Consider the following 20,847-nt stretch of genomic DNA (forward strand, 5'->3'; position numbering starts at 1 on the left):
TTCGGAATCTTCAACCTTGGACACATTGAGTCTCATGATATCGGCTTGCCTTCCGCACTATCATTTTCATCAGCCTCATCTGGGGTTGCACATCAAATGCCGGTCCCCGCCAGCAAAGTCTGCGATTCATGGCGCATTCAAGACGGTCCGATATCGAAGACTCAAAGTGGATGTTTGATGCTAAATCATTTGTGGATAAGTCATCATTTGATGGACCCTTGAAAAGCTTTTGCGTCAGTTCCAGATTCCAGGTTCAGTGGAGACGGGCAATCTTTCATTGATGCTTCAGTCATCGTGGCAATCAAGAGCTGCTGTTTCGTGAAGAAGTGTTTTATCATCAAACAAGACAATAAACTTGCAACTGGTAGGATGGCCGAGAAAGGAAATTCGTCACATGCCCCATCATGAACGAAGATGCCCTTGATAATACTAAACATGGCGTTCATCATTGTCGGAGAATTCACCGAGTGGCCGTCCCCATAGAGGGCTAGCAGCATCTTGCCCCCATCACCACATCCCAGATACGCACAAACTAATAACGTTTGAAGTTGAATTAGACGCAGTCTTCAGCTTCCTCACCGTGCTCTCTCACCGAAGACCCCTTGAGAACGCGCTCCAATCACATACCTAGCCTATGTCCATGTTCACCATCATGAACAGAAAGCACTGAAGCGCGGATCCGTCATTAGCGCGCTTGCGGACATGAACGTTTTCTCTTCTTGAGGCTCCACGATGAGATCCACCCGGTCCAAGGGAGCGAGCACGACGGGCACTAGACAGAAAAGGGGAGTGAGCTCTTTTAAGGGTTCGGGTTGAGGTTCATCACAAGAGATGAATTGTGTGCGCTTCTACGGATGCAAGGTTGATAAGATGTGACTGCGGCTCCGAGATGGACTGGCTGTCAGGGATGCACTACAACCCCCCAATGTTTATCTGATTCTGGGGTATAGTACGAGAATCACGTCAAGATCTGGGGATTACATATCTCATCTAGATTTCACATGATAAAGTTGGATGAGGTCGAAATATCTCGATGGTGTTTTGATATAAGTCAAAGGCATCCCACCCAATCGATAGACATCAACAAGCTGATCTGCCAAATTGATCAGCAATCAGCAAACGGTAAGCAAGACATCGGGCAATTACTCAAGGGCACGGGATGAGAGATATAAGACAATAGCTTCTGTCATGAATTGTAATCCAATTACGGCGGCAATTCTACCATTCGCTCATCCTTCGCAATAGCAGTAACACCTATTTGGGCAATACCGCGTATCTTGTAAGTGAGAGTCTGTTAGCGACATGTGAATGCGCTAGGAGCTTCCCAAACGAGCCCAAATCGCGCATCTTATTTCCTACAAGCACCTAAAATTAACCGCCCTCTACTTTATTGCATGAGCACTTTGAAGTTCTTACGGTTAATATCGTTCGCTCTATATCCAATGGTGGACTATTCCGCGCCACGGTTAAAAGCCTCACCAACACACCGACACACCGCGGTGTCTCCTAACACCTCAGAAATGAGAGCGCGAGAAACCGGGTTTTCACCGACGGATGACAGCCTCCTACCCTTCAAGGTCGGGATTTTTCCATCTGCAGGCTTGGGATCCAGGGAATTATCGCATTTAATTGGCAGACTGCAATAGAATGGATATTGCAGCGTGGACTGCCTCAAGGGATCAAAATCGGAGACATAAAAAGCAAGATATTGGATACTTAGTGTTCCCATTCTCCGGATGCCGAAATACAGTACAAGTATACGTAATATGTCTATCAATCTTTCATGACAAGGCTGTTGTTCATGCGCTCTATCACTCGCCAAAATCTCCAGGGATCGAGCAGTCCACAATGAATGCCAATGTCACATTTCTTGTTGAAAGCAGACCGGACGGCCGGAAACGGAGAGACACCGAGATTTATGTTAAGTTGGCCACACAGTAGAACAAAGATAAACGATAGTGACATGTAGTGGTGGTGATGGTGTGACAGAATTATGCACATTGTTCTGATTGCATCAGACCGAATTATCACGAGCAATGGAGGAGGAAACCCGCCTCCTTCACCTTGATATTGTCGCCAGCACTCGTCATGATATTAGAAAATAGAATCGTATACAGGGGGCTGCTCGGTAAGTTAGTGGAGTTTCGCTGGTTTCATAACGGGCCGGACACGCCAAGGGCCAGAAGGCGAAAGGCAGAGGGCAAAGGTTGACAAAAATTTTAGGTGTTAGGATGAGCAATCAACCCCAATTTTTACTGCACTGCAACTTTTGTCTGAACCAAAGCTGCGGATCGGGGTTGAAGCCCGGTCCGGTCCATTGGATTGGGTTATTGGAGTCTGAATTTGGAGACGAGAAGTGATAAGTGATAATCACAAGCCAGAGCGGTAAACAAATTTTAACACGAGAAGATGTTGACAGGAAAACTGTGACTCTTGTGACCACAAGTTATCAATTCCGAAACCCATCATTTGGCCGCCCAAATCAAAGATTATCTGTGATTCAAAGCCATTCATTCGTTCAGTGGGCGTCATTCAGGGCCATGCAGCACCCGTAGCTTAGCTGAGGACGGAAGCCCATGCCGACCCGCTCCGCTAAGCTTGAAGCCTTGAAGGCACGGGCATTGAACCTGAACTTTTTAGTGGAGCATTAAACACAAGCAAGAAATGGAAGACGGGATGTCTTATCTCGAGGGGGACAGGACGGGAGCAAAAAAGAAGCCAAACACTGCCAAATAGAACTATGCCATCACCTTTTCTTACACCCTACCGATCTACTACTCCTATGTTAGTTACCTTGTGCCCGGCCAGCCGATGAGGGTCTCTCTTTTCACTCACTCACTGTTCGTTAGCTTTGCCTCCAGTTACGTACCGCACCTAAGGTCCAGTCTTGTACACTAAATTCTCTCGCCCTCTTTCGTGGGTTGTGACTGATTCTCCTTCGACTCACCTCCATCCGTCACCAGCCCCATCCGCTCGCGACGCCCTCATCTGGTCCAGAGACTCTCAGTCTGTGTCCTCTATTCTTTCTTTCCTCTTATTTCCCCTCTTTCTCCCTTCAATCGCTCTCAATTGAGCTCCTCTCTACCAGATCCTCCCAATGGCTTCCTCCGCGCGAGCCATGACGGCCCTCTCCCGGGTCGGCCAGATGGCCCCCAGCAGTCGCATTGCGACTCGCGCTCTTTCTACTGCCTCCAAGACCTCTGCTCGACCTTCTATCGCCATGAAGCTCAACAACTCTGGCCGCATTGCCTTCCGAAGAGCCTATGCTGACGAGGCCCCCAAGCCCAAGCCCAGGCCTGGCAAGATTCGACGAACCCTCCGATGGACATGGAGATTCACGTACCTCTCTCTCGGTGCTCTCGTCGGTTACACATGCTACGTTATCTACGATGACCGCCACCCTCAAGAGCAGTACCAACCTGACCCTTCCAAGAAGACTCTTGTCGTTTTGGGTGAGTAATTCGGCGCGCATAGCTATAGGCGCTCCTGCCATATATCATGCCAAGTTACTGACGCAATACCCTTCCTTAGGATCCGGTTGGGGCTCTGTTGGTCTCCTCAAGAACCTCGATACCGAGAACTACAATGTCATCGTCGTCTCTCCTCGCAACTACTTCCTCTTCACTCCCCTCCTGCCTTCATGCACAACAGGTCTTATTGAGCACCGCTCCATCATGGAGCCTGTTCGCACTATCCTCCGCCACAAGAAGGGTGCCGTCAAGTACTACGAAGCTGAGGCTTCCTCTGTTGACCCTGATCGCAAGGTTGTCAAGATCAAGGACAACACCGAGGGCAAGGGCCCTCACTCAGAGACCGAGATCCCCTACGACATGCTCGTCATTGGTGTCGGTGCTGAGAATGCTACTTTCGGTATTCCCGGTGTCCGCGAGAACAGCTGCTTCCTCAAGGAGATTGGCGATGCCCAGCTGATCCGCAAGAAGATTATGGACTGCGTTGAGCGCGCTTCTTTCAAGGGTCAATCCCAGGAAGAGATCGACCGCCTCATGCACATGGTCGTTGTTGGTGGCGGTCCCACTGGTGTTGAGTTCGCTGGAGAGCTCCGTGATTTCTTCGAGGACGACATCAAGAAGCTGATCCCCGAGATCAGCCAACGCTTCAAGGTCACTCTTATTGAGGCCCTTCCCAACGTTCTCCCTTCTTTCTCCAAGCAGCTCATTGAGTACACTGAGAACACCCTGCGCGAGGAGAACATTGACATCAAGCTCAAGACCATGGTTAAGAGGGTGACAGAGGACTTTGTCGAGGCTGAGTGCGCTGGTCCCGATGGCACTAAGCAAACTCTCCGTATCCCTTACGGTCTGCTTGTCTGGGCTACCGGAAACGCTGTTCGCCCTATTGTCCGTGACCTCATGGGCAAGGTTCCCGCCCAGAAGGATTCTCGTCGTGGTCTTGCTGTCAACGAGTACCTCGTTGTCCAGGGCACCCGCGATATCTGGGCCGTCGGTGACTGCGCCGTTGCTGGCTACGCCCCTACTGCTCAGGTCGCTTCCCAGGAGGGTTCATTCCTGGCCCGTCTGTTCAACAACATGGCCAAGACTGACTCTCAGGAGGCTCGCATCAAGGAGCTCAGCAGCAGCCTGAACCTCAAGCAGGGTAACTCTGCTGAGGTTGCCGCTGAGATTGAGAGCCTTGAGAAGCAGCTTCGCCGAATCAAGGACGTCAAGCCCTTCCGATATTCCCACCAGGGTAGCTTGGCCTACATTGGTAGCGAGAAGGCTGTTGCTGATGTTCCTTGGTTCAACGGTAACATTGCCAGTGGTGGCGGCTTGACCTACCTGTTCTGGCGAAGTGCCTACCTCTCCATGTGCTTCAGCAGTAAGTTCATTACAAACTCTTATTGATATGACAGTCAAACTAACTGGAATTCTTTAGCCCGAAACCGTGTGCTGGTCGCTGTTGACTGGCTCAAGTCCAAGGCCTTCGGCCGTGACGTCTCTCGCGAGTAAACCCTCGATCCAACAAAACCTTTTATGCAACAAGGTTCGATACCCTGATATGAGCTGCGATAGCCGAGGACTTTATATTGTCCACGGACTGCATCTTACGACGATCTGTTCTTGGGAGGGTGTACTTGGAGCATTGTGCATTAACTGGGCCGGACTAATAGATGTCTGATTAGAATCGGGCTTGGGATGGGATGCTTCATTTTGTAAACCTCGAGTTGGTCTTTCTTTTCTCTTTTTTTGTTCTGTAATTTTTTTCTTTGTTCACGGATATAGATGGGAGAGGCAGGCCCCTTGTATGACATAGCTAGAGTGTGCAGAAAAGCGAAAAGCAGGGAGACTTGTGGAGGATAGGGAAAAAGAATTAACAAAACTTCATATCGTGAACAAATACGCGGGTCTTGCTTGTGCCTGCAACTGCTCCTTTCGAGTTGCTCTCTTGTGTACATACCATAGTATGATGCCAGAAAAGGGGTCCTCGTGACACCGGACAATGGTGCATAGAGCACATCGATTTCTTAATTCATGAATCTATCTTTCACGTGACAAGGGATGTATCATATGCAATTAAGAAGATGCCCTGTCTGACCTGGCCTGGCCTGGTGCTCTTTGTGTGGATATCATATCTAGCATCTCCAAATTGTCCCGGTCATAAATCGGGAGCTCCCAAGTTTGACTGCGGGGCAGAAGCTCCCCGCCTCGAGCCGATATGCGGAGCTTGTCATCTGCGTTAGCTACCTAGGTAGTACTTTACTCGGGGAACGTAACGTGGGGAAGAGAATTGTTCATTTCCTAGACCCAGGGTGGGCAACCTATTGCACGATATAACTTGACTTGTCTGTGCTCCTGGCCATGAGTAACCACTCCAAGCTTTCTGGCAGGTACCACGCCATTGAGCTGGACTCCAATGACGCTCTCAGACACACTCGTGACGAGTTCAACATCCCCTCCAAAGCTGATGTGGCTCGCAAAACTCTCCCTACCGATGACAGCACGGGTTAGTATATTTCTCTGGTATCTAGCATATCCTTCATATTGGTCTAATTCTTGCAGATGCCAATGAAAAAGCTATTTACCTTGTAGGCAACTCTCTGGGTCTTCAACCCAAGCGCACTGTAGATCGCATACAGCAATATCTCGCGACATGGCGCACACAAGGTGTACAGGGCCACTTTAAGCCCCTTGATGACTCTCCTCTACCAACATGGCTAGACGTTGACGCTCGTGCGGCCGAGATGATTGCGCCAATCGTGGGCGGCAAGGCCAGCGAGGTGGCTGTCATGCAGACTCTCACGGCCAATCTTCACTTTTTGATGGCGGCATTTTACAAGCCTGATATCAAGGGACGGCATAAAATCATACTAGAGAGTAAAGCGTTTCCAAGTGATCATGTCAGTGATTCAGCTCAGCACTAGACAAAAGAGGTGCTAACATAGATGCTTAGTATGCTGTTGAGACACAAATACGGCATCACGGACTCAGTCCTGAAGACTCCATGATTACCATTGAGCCTCCAAACAACGAGGACATTCTCTCCAACGAATATGTCGAGTCTATCATCGAGATGCACGCCTCCACTACTGCAGTACTTCTCCTTCCCGGTATCCAATACTACTCGGGTCAGCTCCTCGATATTCCACACTTGACTAGCTTTGCTCGCGAGCGTGGAATATTCGTGATCTGGGATCTCGCTCATGCTGCAGGCAATGTGCCTCTCTCATTACACGACTGGAACGTCGACGCGGCTGCTTGGTGTACATATAAGTATCTGAATGGCGGACCAGGCTGTATTGGAGGTCTGTTTGTTCATGAGCGTCACACGCAGGTTGGGGACGATGGATCGCACAACGTGAGACTTGCCGGCTGGTGGGGAAACGACAAGAAGAACCGATTCGCAATGAGACCTGGTTTCGTTCCTGTTCCCGGCGCAGCAGGGTTTCAACTTAGCAATCCCTCCGTACTCGACATAACGTCTCTCTGTGCTTCCCTCGAGACATTCCAGCTCGCCGGTGGCATGGCTCCCCTACGCGAAAAGAGCACGAGACTAACAGCCTATCTCGTCTCCGAACTGCAAAAGCTGCCGCAGGACATGAGCGCGTACTGGAAGATCATCACGCCAAGTGAGCAAGAACGCCGTGGGGCACAAGTGAGTATTCTTCTAGCCCATGGGTTGCTTGATGAGGTTATGGCTGGTCTAGAGAGGAGGAGTGTTCTGGTTGACGAACGCAGACCGAATGTGATTAGGGTAGCGCCAGCACCGCTGTATAATACTTTCCTAGATTGCTGGGGCTTTGTCGGTGCGTTCAGGGGCGCTTTGGAGGAGACCCTGGATGCAAAGTGGAAAAAGGAGCAGATGGATGAGTAGACTAGAAGAATAAATCACCCACCAGGTCATAGAATTGAGGCATTGCGGCCAGCTTATTTTCGCGCCATGGTAAATGATGCAACTATTTCATGTTGGCTCTACTAACACAGACACAAAACTATCTCTTGGATGTGTTTATGACTGCTCGTAATATGTTTAGAGTACGAAACTGCTTGGCCATCTTAGGACATTTATGTCGTGCATCTGTAGAGTGGCAATGCTGGCATTACGCAAATTAAAGTAAACGACCCTCAGTTCTGCGTTAGACCTGAGAACTTAGTAGGGAACTACAGATAGATTAAGAATATGAGAATTTACACTGCCTACAATGAATTATCATCGTTGTATGAAGTCCTGTTTAGGAGAATAAAAATTTATGGAAGTATAGGGTAGAGCCCACAAGGTTCCTGACTAAGGTGGCGGTCTTTCAAGGGTCCTTTTTAGTGGAGCAACAGAACCCAATCACACCGCCGCCTCAAAAAGTGATGTGGATCCACCAGGCGGACTTGCCTAGCGGCGAAAGCAAAAAAAAAAATTACATGGTCAGCGCGTCCGGGTCGGTTCTCTTAAAACTTCACACATCCTCCATTCATCTCTCCCTTTCCCATTCATCATCTCATCCTTCGGGCGCGCACTCCTTCTTCATCAAACAGAAGGCTAATCTCGTAATTACGAGATATTATACTGCGTATCCCACGTCTCTCTTTACTCTAATACTCCCCTTTCCCCCTTCCTAGACGGGTCCATTCCAAACGGCTCCGTCTTATCTTTCTGCACCTGAAATAATGTCTGGCTACGACGGCGGATACAGCGGCGGCGGCGGCCGCGGAGGAGGTGGCTACGGCGGTGGTGGTTACGGCCGTGATCGCGGCGACCGTGGTGGTGACCGAGGTGGTGACCGCAATGGCTATGGCGGTGGTGGCTACGGAGGGTGAGTCGATTTTTCTTTGTGGTTTGAGCGCAGATCTGGTGGTGTCAGCCTAGAGGCGCGGTCGTTCCCCTAACGACAACGCGTCCAACCAACAACTTCTGCGTTTCCAACTCAATACTTTATCGCATTTCGCTAACACAGAACACAGCCGAGGTAACGCAAATGGCTACAGCGGCGGCGGCGGCGGTTTTGGAGGAGGCGGTTTCGGAGGCGGCTATGGAGGAGGTGCCGGCGGTGACCGTATGGGTGCCCTCGGTGCTGGCCTCAAGAACCAGGAGTGGGGTACGTGTTTCGCTCACCAACTTGTTGTTTTTGCCTACTAACGTTCGTCCAGATATCAACACCATGCCCAAGTTCGAGAAGTCTTTCTATAAGGAGCACCCCGATGTCACAAACCGATCTGACGCTGATGTGGAAGCCTTCCGCTGCAAGCACCAGATGACCATCGCTGGCAAGGATGTTCCCAGGCCCGTCGAGACCTTCGACGAGGCTGGTTTCCCCCGATATGTCATGGATGAGGTTAAGGCCCAGGGCTTTCCTGCCCCTACTGCCATCCAGTCTCAGGGTTGGCCTATGGCCCTCTCCGGTCGTGATGTCGTTGGTATTGCCGAGACAGGTTCCGGAAAGACTCTTACGTATTGTCTCCCCTCCATTGTCCACATTAACGCTCAACCCCTCCTTGCTCCCGGAGACGGCCCTATTGTTCTCGTCCTCGCTCCTACTCGTGAACTTGCTGTTCAGATCCAGGAAGAGATGAAGAAGTTCGGCCGATCTTCTCGCATCCGAAACACCTGTGTTTACGGTGGTGTCCCTAAGGGTCCTCAGATTCGCGATCTCTCTCGAGGAGTTGAGGTCTGCATTGCCACCCCTGGCCGTTTGATTGACATGCTCGAGGCTGGTAAGACGAACTTGCGCCGTGTCACTTACCTCGTTCTCGACGAGGCTGATCGCATGTTGGACATGGGTTTCGAGCCCCAGATCCGCAAGATTATTGGCCAGATTCGACCTGACCGACAGACTCTGATGTGGTCCGCTACATGGCCCAAGGAGGTCCGCGCTCTGGCTTCCGACTTCCTTCAGGACTTCATCCAGGTCAACATTGGTTCCATGGAGCTTGCTGCCAACCACCGTATCACACAAATTGTCGAGGTCGTCACAGACATGGAGAAGCGCGACCGCATGATCAAGCACCTTGAGAAGGTTATGGAGAACAAGGAGAACAAGATCCTCATTTTCGTCGGCACAAAGCGAATTGCTGACGAGATCACTCGATTCCTCCGCCAGGACGGATGGCCTGCCCTTTGTACGTATCATCCATCATCCCACAACAATATTACAAAACAGCCACTAACATCTGTCAGCCATTCACGGTGACAAGCAGCAGAACGAGCGTGATTGGGTGCTTGACCAGTTCAAGACCGGAAAGTCCCCCATCATGGTGGCTACTGACGTGGCCTCGCGTGGTATTGGTATGTATCATTATCCCCCCTCCCTCATGGCAACTTCCAGCGACAGCACTTGCTGTACTTTACTCTCGTGTTTAGGGGCTTTCTTGACTGTGCGAATCTGCCTGATAATTATCGTGTCCAATTGGTTCTCAACCAACGGGGTCTTGATCCGTTGTGTAGCCTTCACTTTGCTATACTCACGTGTGTTCACTCTTGTACCGTTCTCACTCCCGTGGTACGAGTGTGGAGTTGGCATATTGTTGCCTTTGATCAAGCTGCTGGCCAAGGTTCTCTTGTTTCCAGGACCCAGTGACCCGCATACTCCAGGATGGCATTTTGACGCACTTTCTATTGCCCCATCTCCGCTAGGAGTGAAGTACAGATGGCTTGCCAATATGCTTAGCCATTCACCTTCATCTTCCGTGCTGGAACGTTGCTATACAAACCCCTGTTTCGCCTGCTAACCATTCTTGCTAAAGATGTGCGCAACATCACTCATGTGTTGAACTACGACTACCCTAACAACTCGGAGGACTACATTCACAGAATTGGTCGTACCGGTCGTGCCGGTGCCAAGGGTACCGCCATCACCCTCTTCACTACTGATAGTAAGTATCCTTGAGCTGTATCGTCTTAGTACACACTAACAATTTTGTCAGACCAGAAGCAGGCCCGTGATCTTGTCAATGTTCTCCAGGAGGCCAAGCAGCAGATTGACCCTCGCCTTGCTGAGATGACTCGATATGGCGGCGGCGGTGGTGGTCGCGGCTACGGTGGATGGGGACGTGGCCGCGGCGGTGGTAGAGGTGGGTATCGCCGACGCTGAAGCAGCTAGATACCTATCGAGCTGACTCGACCTCCAGCCAACGCCAACAACATGCCCATTGGTAACCGTAACCGTCGGTGGTAAGAGGTTTATTCATATTGGGTTACTACCCTCTCGTGATACGGATCAGGCAGCCTCACATTTCGGATCCTCGGATTCTCAAAAGTACATGACACCCAAGGCGTTTGTTTGTTAGAGATAGGTCGTTCGATTAGACTTGACTCGTTACATGCGAGTCTGGATTTCTGGTTTGATTGCGGACCGGTTTGGTCACGCACTTAAGTGGCATTTTTATGTTTTCTGTTTCACGTTGTTCGAAATAATGGCTTTAGATTGGGATGATGATATCGTGTCGAGCGGTATGGAAAACGCTCGCCGGCGGAAATTAGGGGAAAATATCCTACCTTCATTGGAGGCCTCGTTTTCTGGAGGCCGATGACAATATTGTCAAGAGTCGAGCTGTATGTTCAATAGACAATTGTAGTCAACTGAAGTAGCATAACTCACTCTACGTTGATGGTGTGTTTGAACGTACGTTATGTTGTAGCTAATTGCCCGTCCATAGGAACATATCGGCCACATGGAAGTACTGTAGAGGAACATCCGCAGGTTACTGTATCACATACAGTTCCACATAAACCACTCCTTCTTAATATATTGTCTGGTTGCCTTTGATGGTATCAAGTTGCTTCCACCTAACCGCCATGTCCTTGTCGTCCTCCTTTGTTTCTACGCATGAGTTGGTTTCCATGTCAGCTCGTGCTCCCACCAACGCGATGATTCCAGTGGCCAGAACGAGGCACAAGGATTCGTTAAAACTCATTAGATTTTCAGTCTCAAAAGATCATTCTCGATGCTTTTTGAACTCTGCGTCTTGTTGTCTGGGCGTATTGAGGATAATTGCCTCGTTCTTTGGGGGCGTGATTATCCTCTTGCGGGTCTTTGTACACCGGCAGCTTTCCTTGGTGCCTCTGAACGCTGACAATCTTGACAGAGAGTGGGACAGTGAGTTCTTTGTCGAGTTGACCATCACTTTAGCCTATGTGTCCATGTTCATCTGTGCAGACTCAGCTTATCGCCAGTGTCCTCCCTTGACCACTTCGTATCATTCAAGTATACGATGATGGCCTATTCAGAGCTGCGCAATGGCCCGTGAATATTTCCATTTCTCTAGCAATTTGGGCTCGGTCAGCCAAACTTTCTCCTTGATGGGTTGACTCAATCATTGCCATCCTGGGATATTATCCGACTTCACTCTGGCTCTGGTCCATCGCCCCTTTACAGATATACCTGCTCCCCAACGTACGCGTAATGGTGACATCTTGACTACTGGTATCAGGGAATTCAACCAACTTCGTCGCCCTCAATCTCACGTACAAGGAATTGAGTTCTCCGGGGGTGCAAAAGGGTCGCAAACAAGACTCGTGGACACTCCCCGTTGTGGGCTGTTGGACCAGTCAACCAGCACCCAAGCCTCTGAAATAGTTCTCTCCAAGTCCTACACCATTGACCTGTTACTGTGCGAGCCTATCTCTAGGCGGCTATTCTGGACGGTTTGGACCATCAGTTTGTGAGGCGCCTTCTGTTTGGACTTGATAATGGCTGTGCCTTGGTATAGTTGCGTAGTGACATGAAAACTCCTGTCGTGTTGTAGCACTGGATGATCCTGCCATAAGGTCTCTGTGACACAGCATTAATCGCTGTATCATTCTAGCCTGGTAAGACCGTCGTTGATAGTGTGTTCGGTAAGCAGGGCTCTTTTGCGGATGATGCAGTAAGGAGAGCCTTCGGTGTATACCTACGAGGTTGATCACTTTCTTGCTCCTCTTTGAATTACATCCTTGTCTCCGCTCTTCTCTGTGTTTGTTTGCTGTGGGCTTATGGCTTGAATTAATGCCTGGTTGTCCCTGTTTCCTAAGTTCTTGACGAGTTGCATCGGTCAAGCCATTCAAGCCCAGGCATCGCGTTCCGGTGAGCCGGATTTGATTGATTTCTATTTCATGCTGCTGTCATACTTGATATGCTCCTGGGTCTGGGTAAGTCATCGAATTGGTCGCTTCCGGCGAAGACTTATCACCAGGGCATCCGTCCGCATGAGATTTAACCAGCGCCACAGTGAATATCATGAACAGCAACCTGGCGGCGTATGTGCTTTCTTGAGCTGTCGACTGATCGCGATGAGATGGTAATCAGCTCTTCTGTCTTAGCCAAGTCTTGGGAAACCCCTGTAATCGAATAGCTTCAGTAGCTTGGAGTGCCTGGTGAGACAAGCTTTTCAACACCAACGGCCGTTCGTGATCCGCCCATAGCGCCGGGTGTGTGTGCCATATCGAGGAGTAGTGTCTGGACGATCATCATCAATCATATGCAAGACATGACCTGTCTTTCAGGTCAAGATTTGCTATGGGTTCACTGATATGCAAAAAATATTTATGCCCAACCCAGAGTCTCATGCATGATTCCTTTTCATGGCTAGGTCGTCAGTCATGGCATGCCAACCAGATATCAAACTCTCAGAAATGGCAAGACCATACGGCATATTCATGTGTATACATAGCAAATCACAAGACGATATCGCAGCAAGTTGTCAGGTATTGCGCCCACTACCAAATGAACACCGCGCCCCCTCAAAGCGACGAAGCACTCGATCGACGAGGACAATTAGAAAGATACACCAACAACAATTCAGCTACAGGGTAGCGAATGAGATGTAATCATGAAGATCGACATCAATAGACCCGCCTTGCCCCTGACCAAGAGTTGGGCATTGTTCAAGTTGGATATCAAATCAAGGCTGATGTTGATGTGGGCGCATCATGAGAACCATGTTAATCTCGATTGAAATTCTCCAGTGACACACATGGAATCTTGAGATTGAATGTCGTTGTCTCGATACGCAAGACGGCAACAATAGCGGCATATGGAATAGTCTGTCGGCGCGACATGACATGGCACGACACGACACGACGCGGCGTGCCAGGCCGAGTCAGTCATGGCTGACCCAGACGGTTTCGCCGCCTTCTGATGGGAAACGCCCCAAACCTTTGCAAAGTTCCAGAACAGCCTAACATGACTTCTGCTCTTCTACTGACTCTCAGACACGACGCCAGGTTTCGGAACCATTCCCCCAACTTGACCATGTTGCCCGAAATCATTTGCACGTATGTCAGCCTCTCCGGCAGTGATTGAGGCAACTCAGATGGACCGTGTTTGCCTTGATGGGGACATTAGGTTGAGCTCAAAAATCCCACCGAAATTATTTGGGGACGGGTGTAAACGTACGGAGGCAACCCAACACCTCATGGGAATAACAAAAGAGAAATGAGATGGGGAATTGTATGGAGATGTTTTGTCAACCATCAGCACCCAGAGTCTACGTACAGAACGATGAAGGTCCGTTGGAGAGGCTCAGAAGCGGTTCAGTTTCCACTTCCTGCAGGGATGGAACATGGCTGGTTGACAGGGCACAGGGGGCCCACAAACCAAAGGCTGAAAAGCGAGAGTGTGCGGATCGGCCAAGAGACACACTCTCTGAGCAGAAGCAGAGAGGGAGCAACAGTGAGTGAGAGTCTGATTCCAAGTGTCTGTCTCCTCACCCGGTCCCATCGATGCACCCCAGGAATGAAGGCAAGAGCTTCGAGTCCGGCGTGGCTCCGGGACCAATACCATTCATTCACAGCACGCCGTATGCCTACGGCGTGGCATTTCCCGGAGGCTTGGTGCTCAATATTGATTGAGCAATACTTCTCCGCCCCCCCCTGTGTCTATCCCTTTGGTCCTGGTCCGTCCAAGCTTTCTCCAGACGCGACGGGGACTGATGATTCTAGCTAGAGATTCAGCCCAGACCACCGCGCAATCAGTGTCAATATCGCGTCGTGCCGTGCTCGCTCAACTCTATGCTCAGCTCCAGCCCAGGTATGCATAGCATAGCAAAATGTTGTCTGTATCCGTATCATTTCGTCACCCTTTTTTGCTTGATTGATGTTCAAGATTGTGACATATGACAATTCCTCTTTGTCGCTTGCCGCGGCGAACCCCCAGACCGAAACACATCTGTCGGTGTGTTTGCTCGTCATTATGCTGTATGGTAGACGCATACGACTTCCCCTTTCCGCTCAGGGTTCCGCTGGCAATCATCGACCCATGGGAGTGAAACCCCCTCCCTCTTTCTGACAATCCTCAGATAGCCCTGCTTCAACACACAGTCATGGGAAATATCATGCATGTCACCGCCAATGACCAAATATCCATCCGTTCTCCCGACTACGTCTCTTTTAGTTAGGTAGTTATCGCACGCCCATATGTAGCAGAGTTTCCTGACTCAACAGCGATGTATTTTGTCACGTTACTGTCCACAGACCCAGAAAGGCGTACATATTATCTTTGAATGTTAGCAGATTGGGCGTTTGATGATGCAATAGCACACAGCAACAAGGCGGAAAAGAAGCCAACCGCCAAGTCCATGTGCGAGCCGCGATAGCCAGGGCAACTTCGCCTGGCCCTGCCGATGAGAGCCATCACGGGGACGCTAGAGGGGGTCGACCTCCTGGGTCTCCCTGTTGCTGTGATGCATGGATGCAAGCTAGGCAAGGTATGAGATGGGATCCACACTTTGAAAGAGAGCCCCATGCTGTTGGGACTGAACTCTTTCTGCATCCAGTCTCACAGTACTGTACAGTGCCCGTCGGTATTTGCTCAGCATACCCCATCATTATCCTCTCAACATTGAGTCTTTCCGAGCGCGATATTCCACGCATGGCTGACTGTCAAAATTGCTGGAAACGTGCGATTCATTGCCAGTTTGATAATTACGTCGGTGGCGGATTGTTTTACCGGATGGATGCTGCCGACGGCATCCCGTTTTCTTGCAGCGAATCTCACTTCCCTCTCACGGAACATGTATTAACCTTGGATGTCAGATATCGCACGGAACCGTGTCAGGACGGGCTGTGGTTAGCATGGTTCTGACATCCGTGTATTCACAGCGCTCAATCAGTGAGGTTGGGGATTTGCTCAGCCTGACCCGTGCCATGCTCTTTGATCAAATAGCTGCACGAGAAATCTTAGCCACCAGCCTCCAAGCTTTAGATAAAATTGAGTAATCGGAAGCGGCTGGACCACGATAGCCTGTCAGTTCTGTTAGCCGCGTGGCTGGGCATCTCCAGCACCAGATCTTAGCAGGGGCTCTGAGTTTATCCAATGCCAACCTATCGTAGTTAGGAGCGAAACGATATCCAGGAACGTGCGAAGACCCCAGCAAGCCTGTTTCCAGCAACCTAAGTGCCTTTCTGTTTTCAGGTTCGAGAGTGAATACGACCAATTCTCCAGACCAGCCTAGACATCAATATCATCTGTGTCGTTTCTTTTAGCAACGCATCCGTCCGTGTTTCATGATGCGAAGCCACATAACTTTCGTGGCCTATGGGAAAGGACGAATCTTTGACGTGCTGAACATCGAGTCAGCTTTGCGCCAAAAGAATGGCAGAGAGAACCCTGATAATCCCTTTTCTGCTAATTCCGGCCCCTATCGATTGCAAGGGACTGTCGAATGTCTGAACAACTGGATTCAGAACATCTTTCCTAAGCAACAGACCTTGATAGTGGAGGCAAACGATATTGAATCGCCAGCCTCCAGGCCTGTGCTAGCACGCTAGGGCAATTTACGGAAAAGAAGTCCCAATTCCACTTGTGCACCACGCCTAATTCGATATGCGCTAATGAGCTGAATTGAAGGGCTCTATGCCCACCGTTCTGTAGATCGCTAGCGCCGCTCAGCCCACCAAGATCTGAGTGTCCTCGCGGTGTGGTGGGCCTTCATCAATCATCCAGAAGAAGTGAGATTGGCCCGCAGATCAGTAGCATGTCTTCCTTGTACGTACCGTCGGCGAACAGTCGTGAAGTCCGAAGGTGCCAATTCAAACAAATTTAACCGGTGCTGTCTGTTCCGCTCCCCGATTTTGTTGATGTTGCACATGACAAGCCGCCGGCGTGCGGGAGATTCCCAGGACCACGGGAAGCCGAGATCGTGGTCGACCGGCTTCTGACTAGCCCACGTTTACTGGAAATCAAAGACACCGTCAACGTAGACTAGGCAGACTGCCGTCCACCGTCACATTGGATGGCTTGCCGTAGCCTCACACGTTCCTGGATATGCAAGTGACATCAACCGACTCATGAGGACTGGGTGGTCAATGATCTGCTGGGTCGCTGGAACTAAGGTCCTCAAAACAGCGCTACTGACTGGCTGTTAAAGGTCCTGCTGCTTGTTCTCTACCCTTGATTCAGTAGTGGATAGAGCCCGGCTGGCTGTGTTTCCGAGATTTCGGTATCTGTGCGATGCTAGGGCACTGTGGCCGCAATACAGTGCAAGTCCAACATCCAATCTCATCGTATCAGTGATTCGGCAACACTCTATTATCATGAAACAAAAATGAGGGATTGTGCGTAATCGAGTTTGTAGAGGTGGTCATCTTGGACTAGATCGTTGCAGTAGGTTGTTAGCGAGCAGCACAGGAGAATTAAGCAACTGGTCCTGTGCACCTTGTCCAACATCTGCCCCATCTGATAAGATGTATCTGCAGCTGGAAGGGTGACAATTAGGTATAACTTACCATCTGAGAACGTCCTCCTGTGTGATTTGCGATAGACGTCATGTCAGGCTCACACATGCAATCGTCGTGATGCCTCCTCAAGGGGTTCTAGATAAAACCATGAACGGGATATGGCTGTTTCGATCAGAAGGAAACCTTGTATTTGGGTGTATCAGTGCATGTGAGCTTCCCCTTCCAGGCAACCTCATCGTTGCTTCAGCTCCTACTCGCTCAAAAATGCTACTCATGGACACTGATCAATTCTTGGGCCTGCTCAGCCAACGGGATGAATGAGTTTGTCTTTCAATTGACACAATTTCATCTTCCATCCATATTGACTTCAGCGCTGGGCGGGGACACCTAAGCCGGCAACCCGTCCGTTGATATGCACACACCTGTGATCAAAGATGTCGGAGGCGGCTTATCCCATTCTTGGTTAGTAGGAAGCCACTAAGTCATCATGGTTTCCAGTGGGTTGGTATCGTCGTTGGATTTTTTTGAATGCTCATTTACGAGCATCGGTCAATGGAAATCTTCAAGCTCGATCTTCAATTGTTTCTGTTGCGTCTTGTGATGGCACAAACGGGGCAGGCCAATGACAGGGGTTACTCACCGCCTTGATACTGTGTATGCTTCCAAGAAATACAGGCGTATGTGGGCCATAGTTGACCAGAGTGACGAACTTCGAATATCGTTCTTGGCCAGTCTTCGTACAGCGGTACTCAACCCTAGCACGCTGTCGGTCTAGACAACTACTCCCCTGCAGAAACTGGCAAAGTGTGCATCAACGAGGTTCTCTGTCCCATTTGTGTGGACCCATGTCCAAAGGTAATGTCGCAAAAGAAATCCAGCATGCTTGCTTTATCATATTTGTCTGCAAGCTCGCCCTGCGTAACAATTGGACATTCGGATGAATGCATCGAAGGCGGTCAGGACGGGAACCCAGGAGGGGTTGCATTCACCAAACATCGAAAAGGAGAGACGAATGTTCTCTGAGCCCCACCTGAAATCATGATTTACTGGTACGAACAGACGAACTTCATTGCTTCATGCCGGTAGTCAGTTGTTGACCAGCAAATACACAGTAACTCCAGTTCCCCGCAACTTGGGCAAAACACTAAAGGCTCCAATCTACGGACAAAAACGAGATTGAAAAGCGAGTCAGGGCTGAGGAAGCAATTCTGTCGCTACATGACAGGGGAGTTAGACACACTTAAGTCGTCCTCCATATGCGGGCGCGTGAACTGGCGCCCAAGTGACCCGACCACACCATTGGTGTTGTCCAGTCCCCCCACACGGCGATCTCGGACACGATGATTTGATAAGTTGGGGGAATTGGTAGTCAATGGACCCTGAGCCTCAGTAGAAGAGCTTCCAGCTAAGTCCTTTAGGATTCGTGTGAAGGGCCTGAGAGAGAAACAACTAGCAGATGTGATCAGGAATCAGCTTAGACAGCGAGCTCAGGTCTCTATGCATCTATGCCAAGAAGGAAATGAGAAGCTGTTCCGCCTGCATATCAGGCGCACGGACAAATTTGCTGAGGTTGACGTTGGCCCTGATGGTGAAGGTGTGGGTGTCCCTCTGGCACAGTGCTTCAGATGCAGATGGAAAACAGGGACCCTCAACGTTGCAAACCTAGCCCCCAATGAAAGCGCCGACCAACGGTGGTGGGACGACTCCTCTGCCTGATGTCGCGAAAGAGCTATAATTCGTGAGAGTCGCACAGGGGCCCAGCCACCTAGACACAAGTGCTAGAATCGGCATGGGTTGCGCATCAGTGGATACTCCACGTGAGCACCAGTTGAGACTGTCTCGTAGGTTCAGTGGAAACACAGAACCAAGTCAACACGTGGAGCGTTCTTAAATGTTTCCATTTGGGTTGTGCAACAGCAATGCGCGTCATTTCGGTCCAAAATAGTGGCAGGCCAATTTATGCGTAATGGAACTTGGGCCGTGTCATATCAATATCGATGATATAAGAGGGTCATAGACAACGATATATTGCTGTAGCTTCATGGAAGCTTCCCCTGCTTGACTAGGGCAAAACTTGGAGCTCACGGCCCAGTCGCTTGGTTGGGCGATATTCGACTGTCATTGGCCCAATGAACGAAGCGTCTGCATATGTGTTGTCAGACACCGTATTGATGCATCGCGGTGTGGTGCGGCAGAAGTGACAATCCTGCTGCTGTTCTTGGTTGCGGAGTTATTGAGCTTTGAGTCGTATTGGCTTCCTTAACTTGAGTTTTGCTCTGAATGAATTGACGAACAGGTTAGCTGAAGTACCTGGCTAATGAAGTAAGGTAATCCACTTATTGCCTTAGACAGACACCAGCAAGCTAGGCCTACTGTGCCTCTTTGGGGCATTTAGGTCCTTTTAGTTCATCCCAGATGCTCGGGTCGCTTAGGATCTTGTTTAACTAGACCCTGAATTTTCTAGGACAGATCATTCGACTAGAAATGTGCCAAATGTGCCAGGATGTTTAAAAATGTGTGACTAGATCGTCCACAAATAAGGGAGCCAAGAAGCGGTTCCTGTTTGCAATACTGTGCAAGGCTGTGTGCGAAAGAAACAATCTGAAAACCGATAAGGCTGAAGCAGGCAAATATCTGGCATCTTTTTGCTTAAGGAAGATACCTGATCGGAGTTTGTCGACGAGATAAAACAAGTTGACGTGGTGGCCGAACAGAGTGTGGATAAGCGAGGTCGAGGTTTTGAGAGAGAAGATACCTACTAGCACCTCACCTACCTTCCCATCCGATTTTGATTTCCATCAGAGTCAAACAGGTACTCCTTCTTCCATTTTGTAAATCTTAGTATCTAAAACCTCTGTGGCAAGCCCGTAAACTTGAATTTTCAGCAGACTGACAGCCAATCGCAGAATTCACAATTTTCCGAACTAAGGGCATAGGACAGAGGATTCAATCAACACTCGATCCAGAGTGCCTCTGCTTTAAAACACGGAATCGTACAAATGATAAAAAGGTCAGCAAAATGAGATTATACTCTTTATTTAGCTCTCAGTAATGCTCTTTCTCTTCCTTTCTTTTTTTAGAGGAAGAAATGTTTCGATTTAAAATTGCATGAATTGTGATTGGTGCTTCTATAATAATGTTTACCACGTACAGTACTTACATGGCACAAGGAAACTCAGTGCGCTGTGAACGAGCCATTGGAATTCGCTTGTCCATTGATTTGAGTTACACACATGTAGTCAAAAATAAAAAGAGAGCGAGATGATCGAGCAACGTGTTCGTCTGACTGATCTCAGTTTTCTTGGTCACTCTCCTCCATCTTTGTGTTGCCTTTCAACCTAACCTTCGTCCTTCCTGAACAACAACTTACCAGTCAAATTGGATCAGCTCTCAGTACGCCAGTCTGGCAATCTATCACGCGCCTTGCCTGTTTCTGATACGTGCAAGGTGCCGAGGACGCAGCATTTCCCTGTCCCTGCCTGTTACAGTATCAGCCACAATGTGCCATGGCATACCAGCATACTATACCTGAGGTAGGGAGCGAGCGGAAGAATGGCCATAGGGACTCTTACAACAACGTCAACTGGATGGCAGCCACTGTGCCCGCTGTGGACTGCGGATATGGCGCTGTTTCTGATACCGTTTCACCCTTCTTCGAAGGCGCCAAACCATAGCGCCCACCGATCTCAAAAAACCAAGTAAACGCATTCTAGGGCTGAACTAAACACTACTTGTCATCCCCTGAAGCCA

General features: G+C 49.7%; 3 protein-coding genes across 3 annotated transcripts; all 3 read left to right on the forward strand.

Annotated features, from left to right (window-relative positions):
- Positions 1–3,097: 3,097 nt before the first annotated feature.
- On the forward strand, positions 3,098–4,967 carry BKA55DRAFT_693268 (uncharacterized protein; the record flags this gene model as incomplete). The annotated part of the gene is made up of 3 exons (XM_046199890.1): positions 3,098–3,452; positions 3,532–4,836; positions 4,894–4,967. 3 exons carry the CDS (start codon positions 3,098–3,100, stop codon positions 4,965–4,967), a joined length of 1,734 nt encoding a protein of 577 aa, XP_046046542.1.
- Positions 4,968–5,600: 633 nt separating this feature from the next.
- On the forward strand, positions 5,601–7,686 carry BKA55DRAFT_110411 (pyridoxal phosphate-dependent transferase). The gene is made up of 3 exons (XM_046184716.1): positions 5,601–5,961; positions 6,018–6,355; positions 6,409–7,686. Exons 1-3 carry the CDS (start codon positions 5,817–5,819, stop codon positions 7,327–7,329), a joined length of 1,404 nt encoding a protein of 467 aa, XP_046046543.1. The 5' UTR covers positions 5,601–5,816; the 3' UTR covers positions 7,330–7,686.
- A 428-nt stretch (positions 7,687–8,114) lies between these two features.
- On the forward strand, positions 8,115–10,618 carry BKA55DRAFT_517858 (ATP-dependent RNA helicase DBP2; the record flags this gene model as incomplete). The annotated part of the gene is made up of 7 exons (XM_046188221.1): positions 8,115–8,260; positions 8,409–8,542; positions 8,595–9,563; positions 9,622–9,729; positions 10,188–10,316; positions 10,368–10,514; positions 10,572–10,618. 7 exons carry the CDS (start codon positions 8,115–8,117, stop codon positions 10,616–10,618), a joined length of 1,680 nt encoding a protein of 559 aa, XP_046046544.1.
- Positions 10,619–20,847: the final 10,229 nt, after the last annotated feature.

The sequence above is a fragment of the Fusarium redolens genome (genome assembly GCF_020744475.1).
Source record: "Fusarium redolens strain MPI-CAGE-AT-0023 chromosome Unknown BKA55scaffold_13, whole genome shotgun sequence".
Classification (NCBI taxonomy): domain Eukaryota; kingdom Fungi; phylum Ascomycota; class Sordariomycetes; order Hypocreales; family Nectriaceae; genus Fusarium; species Fusarium redolens.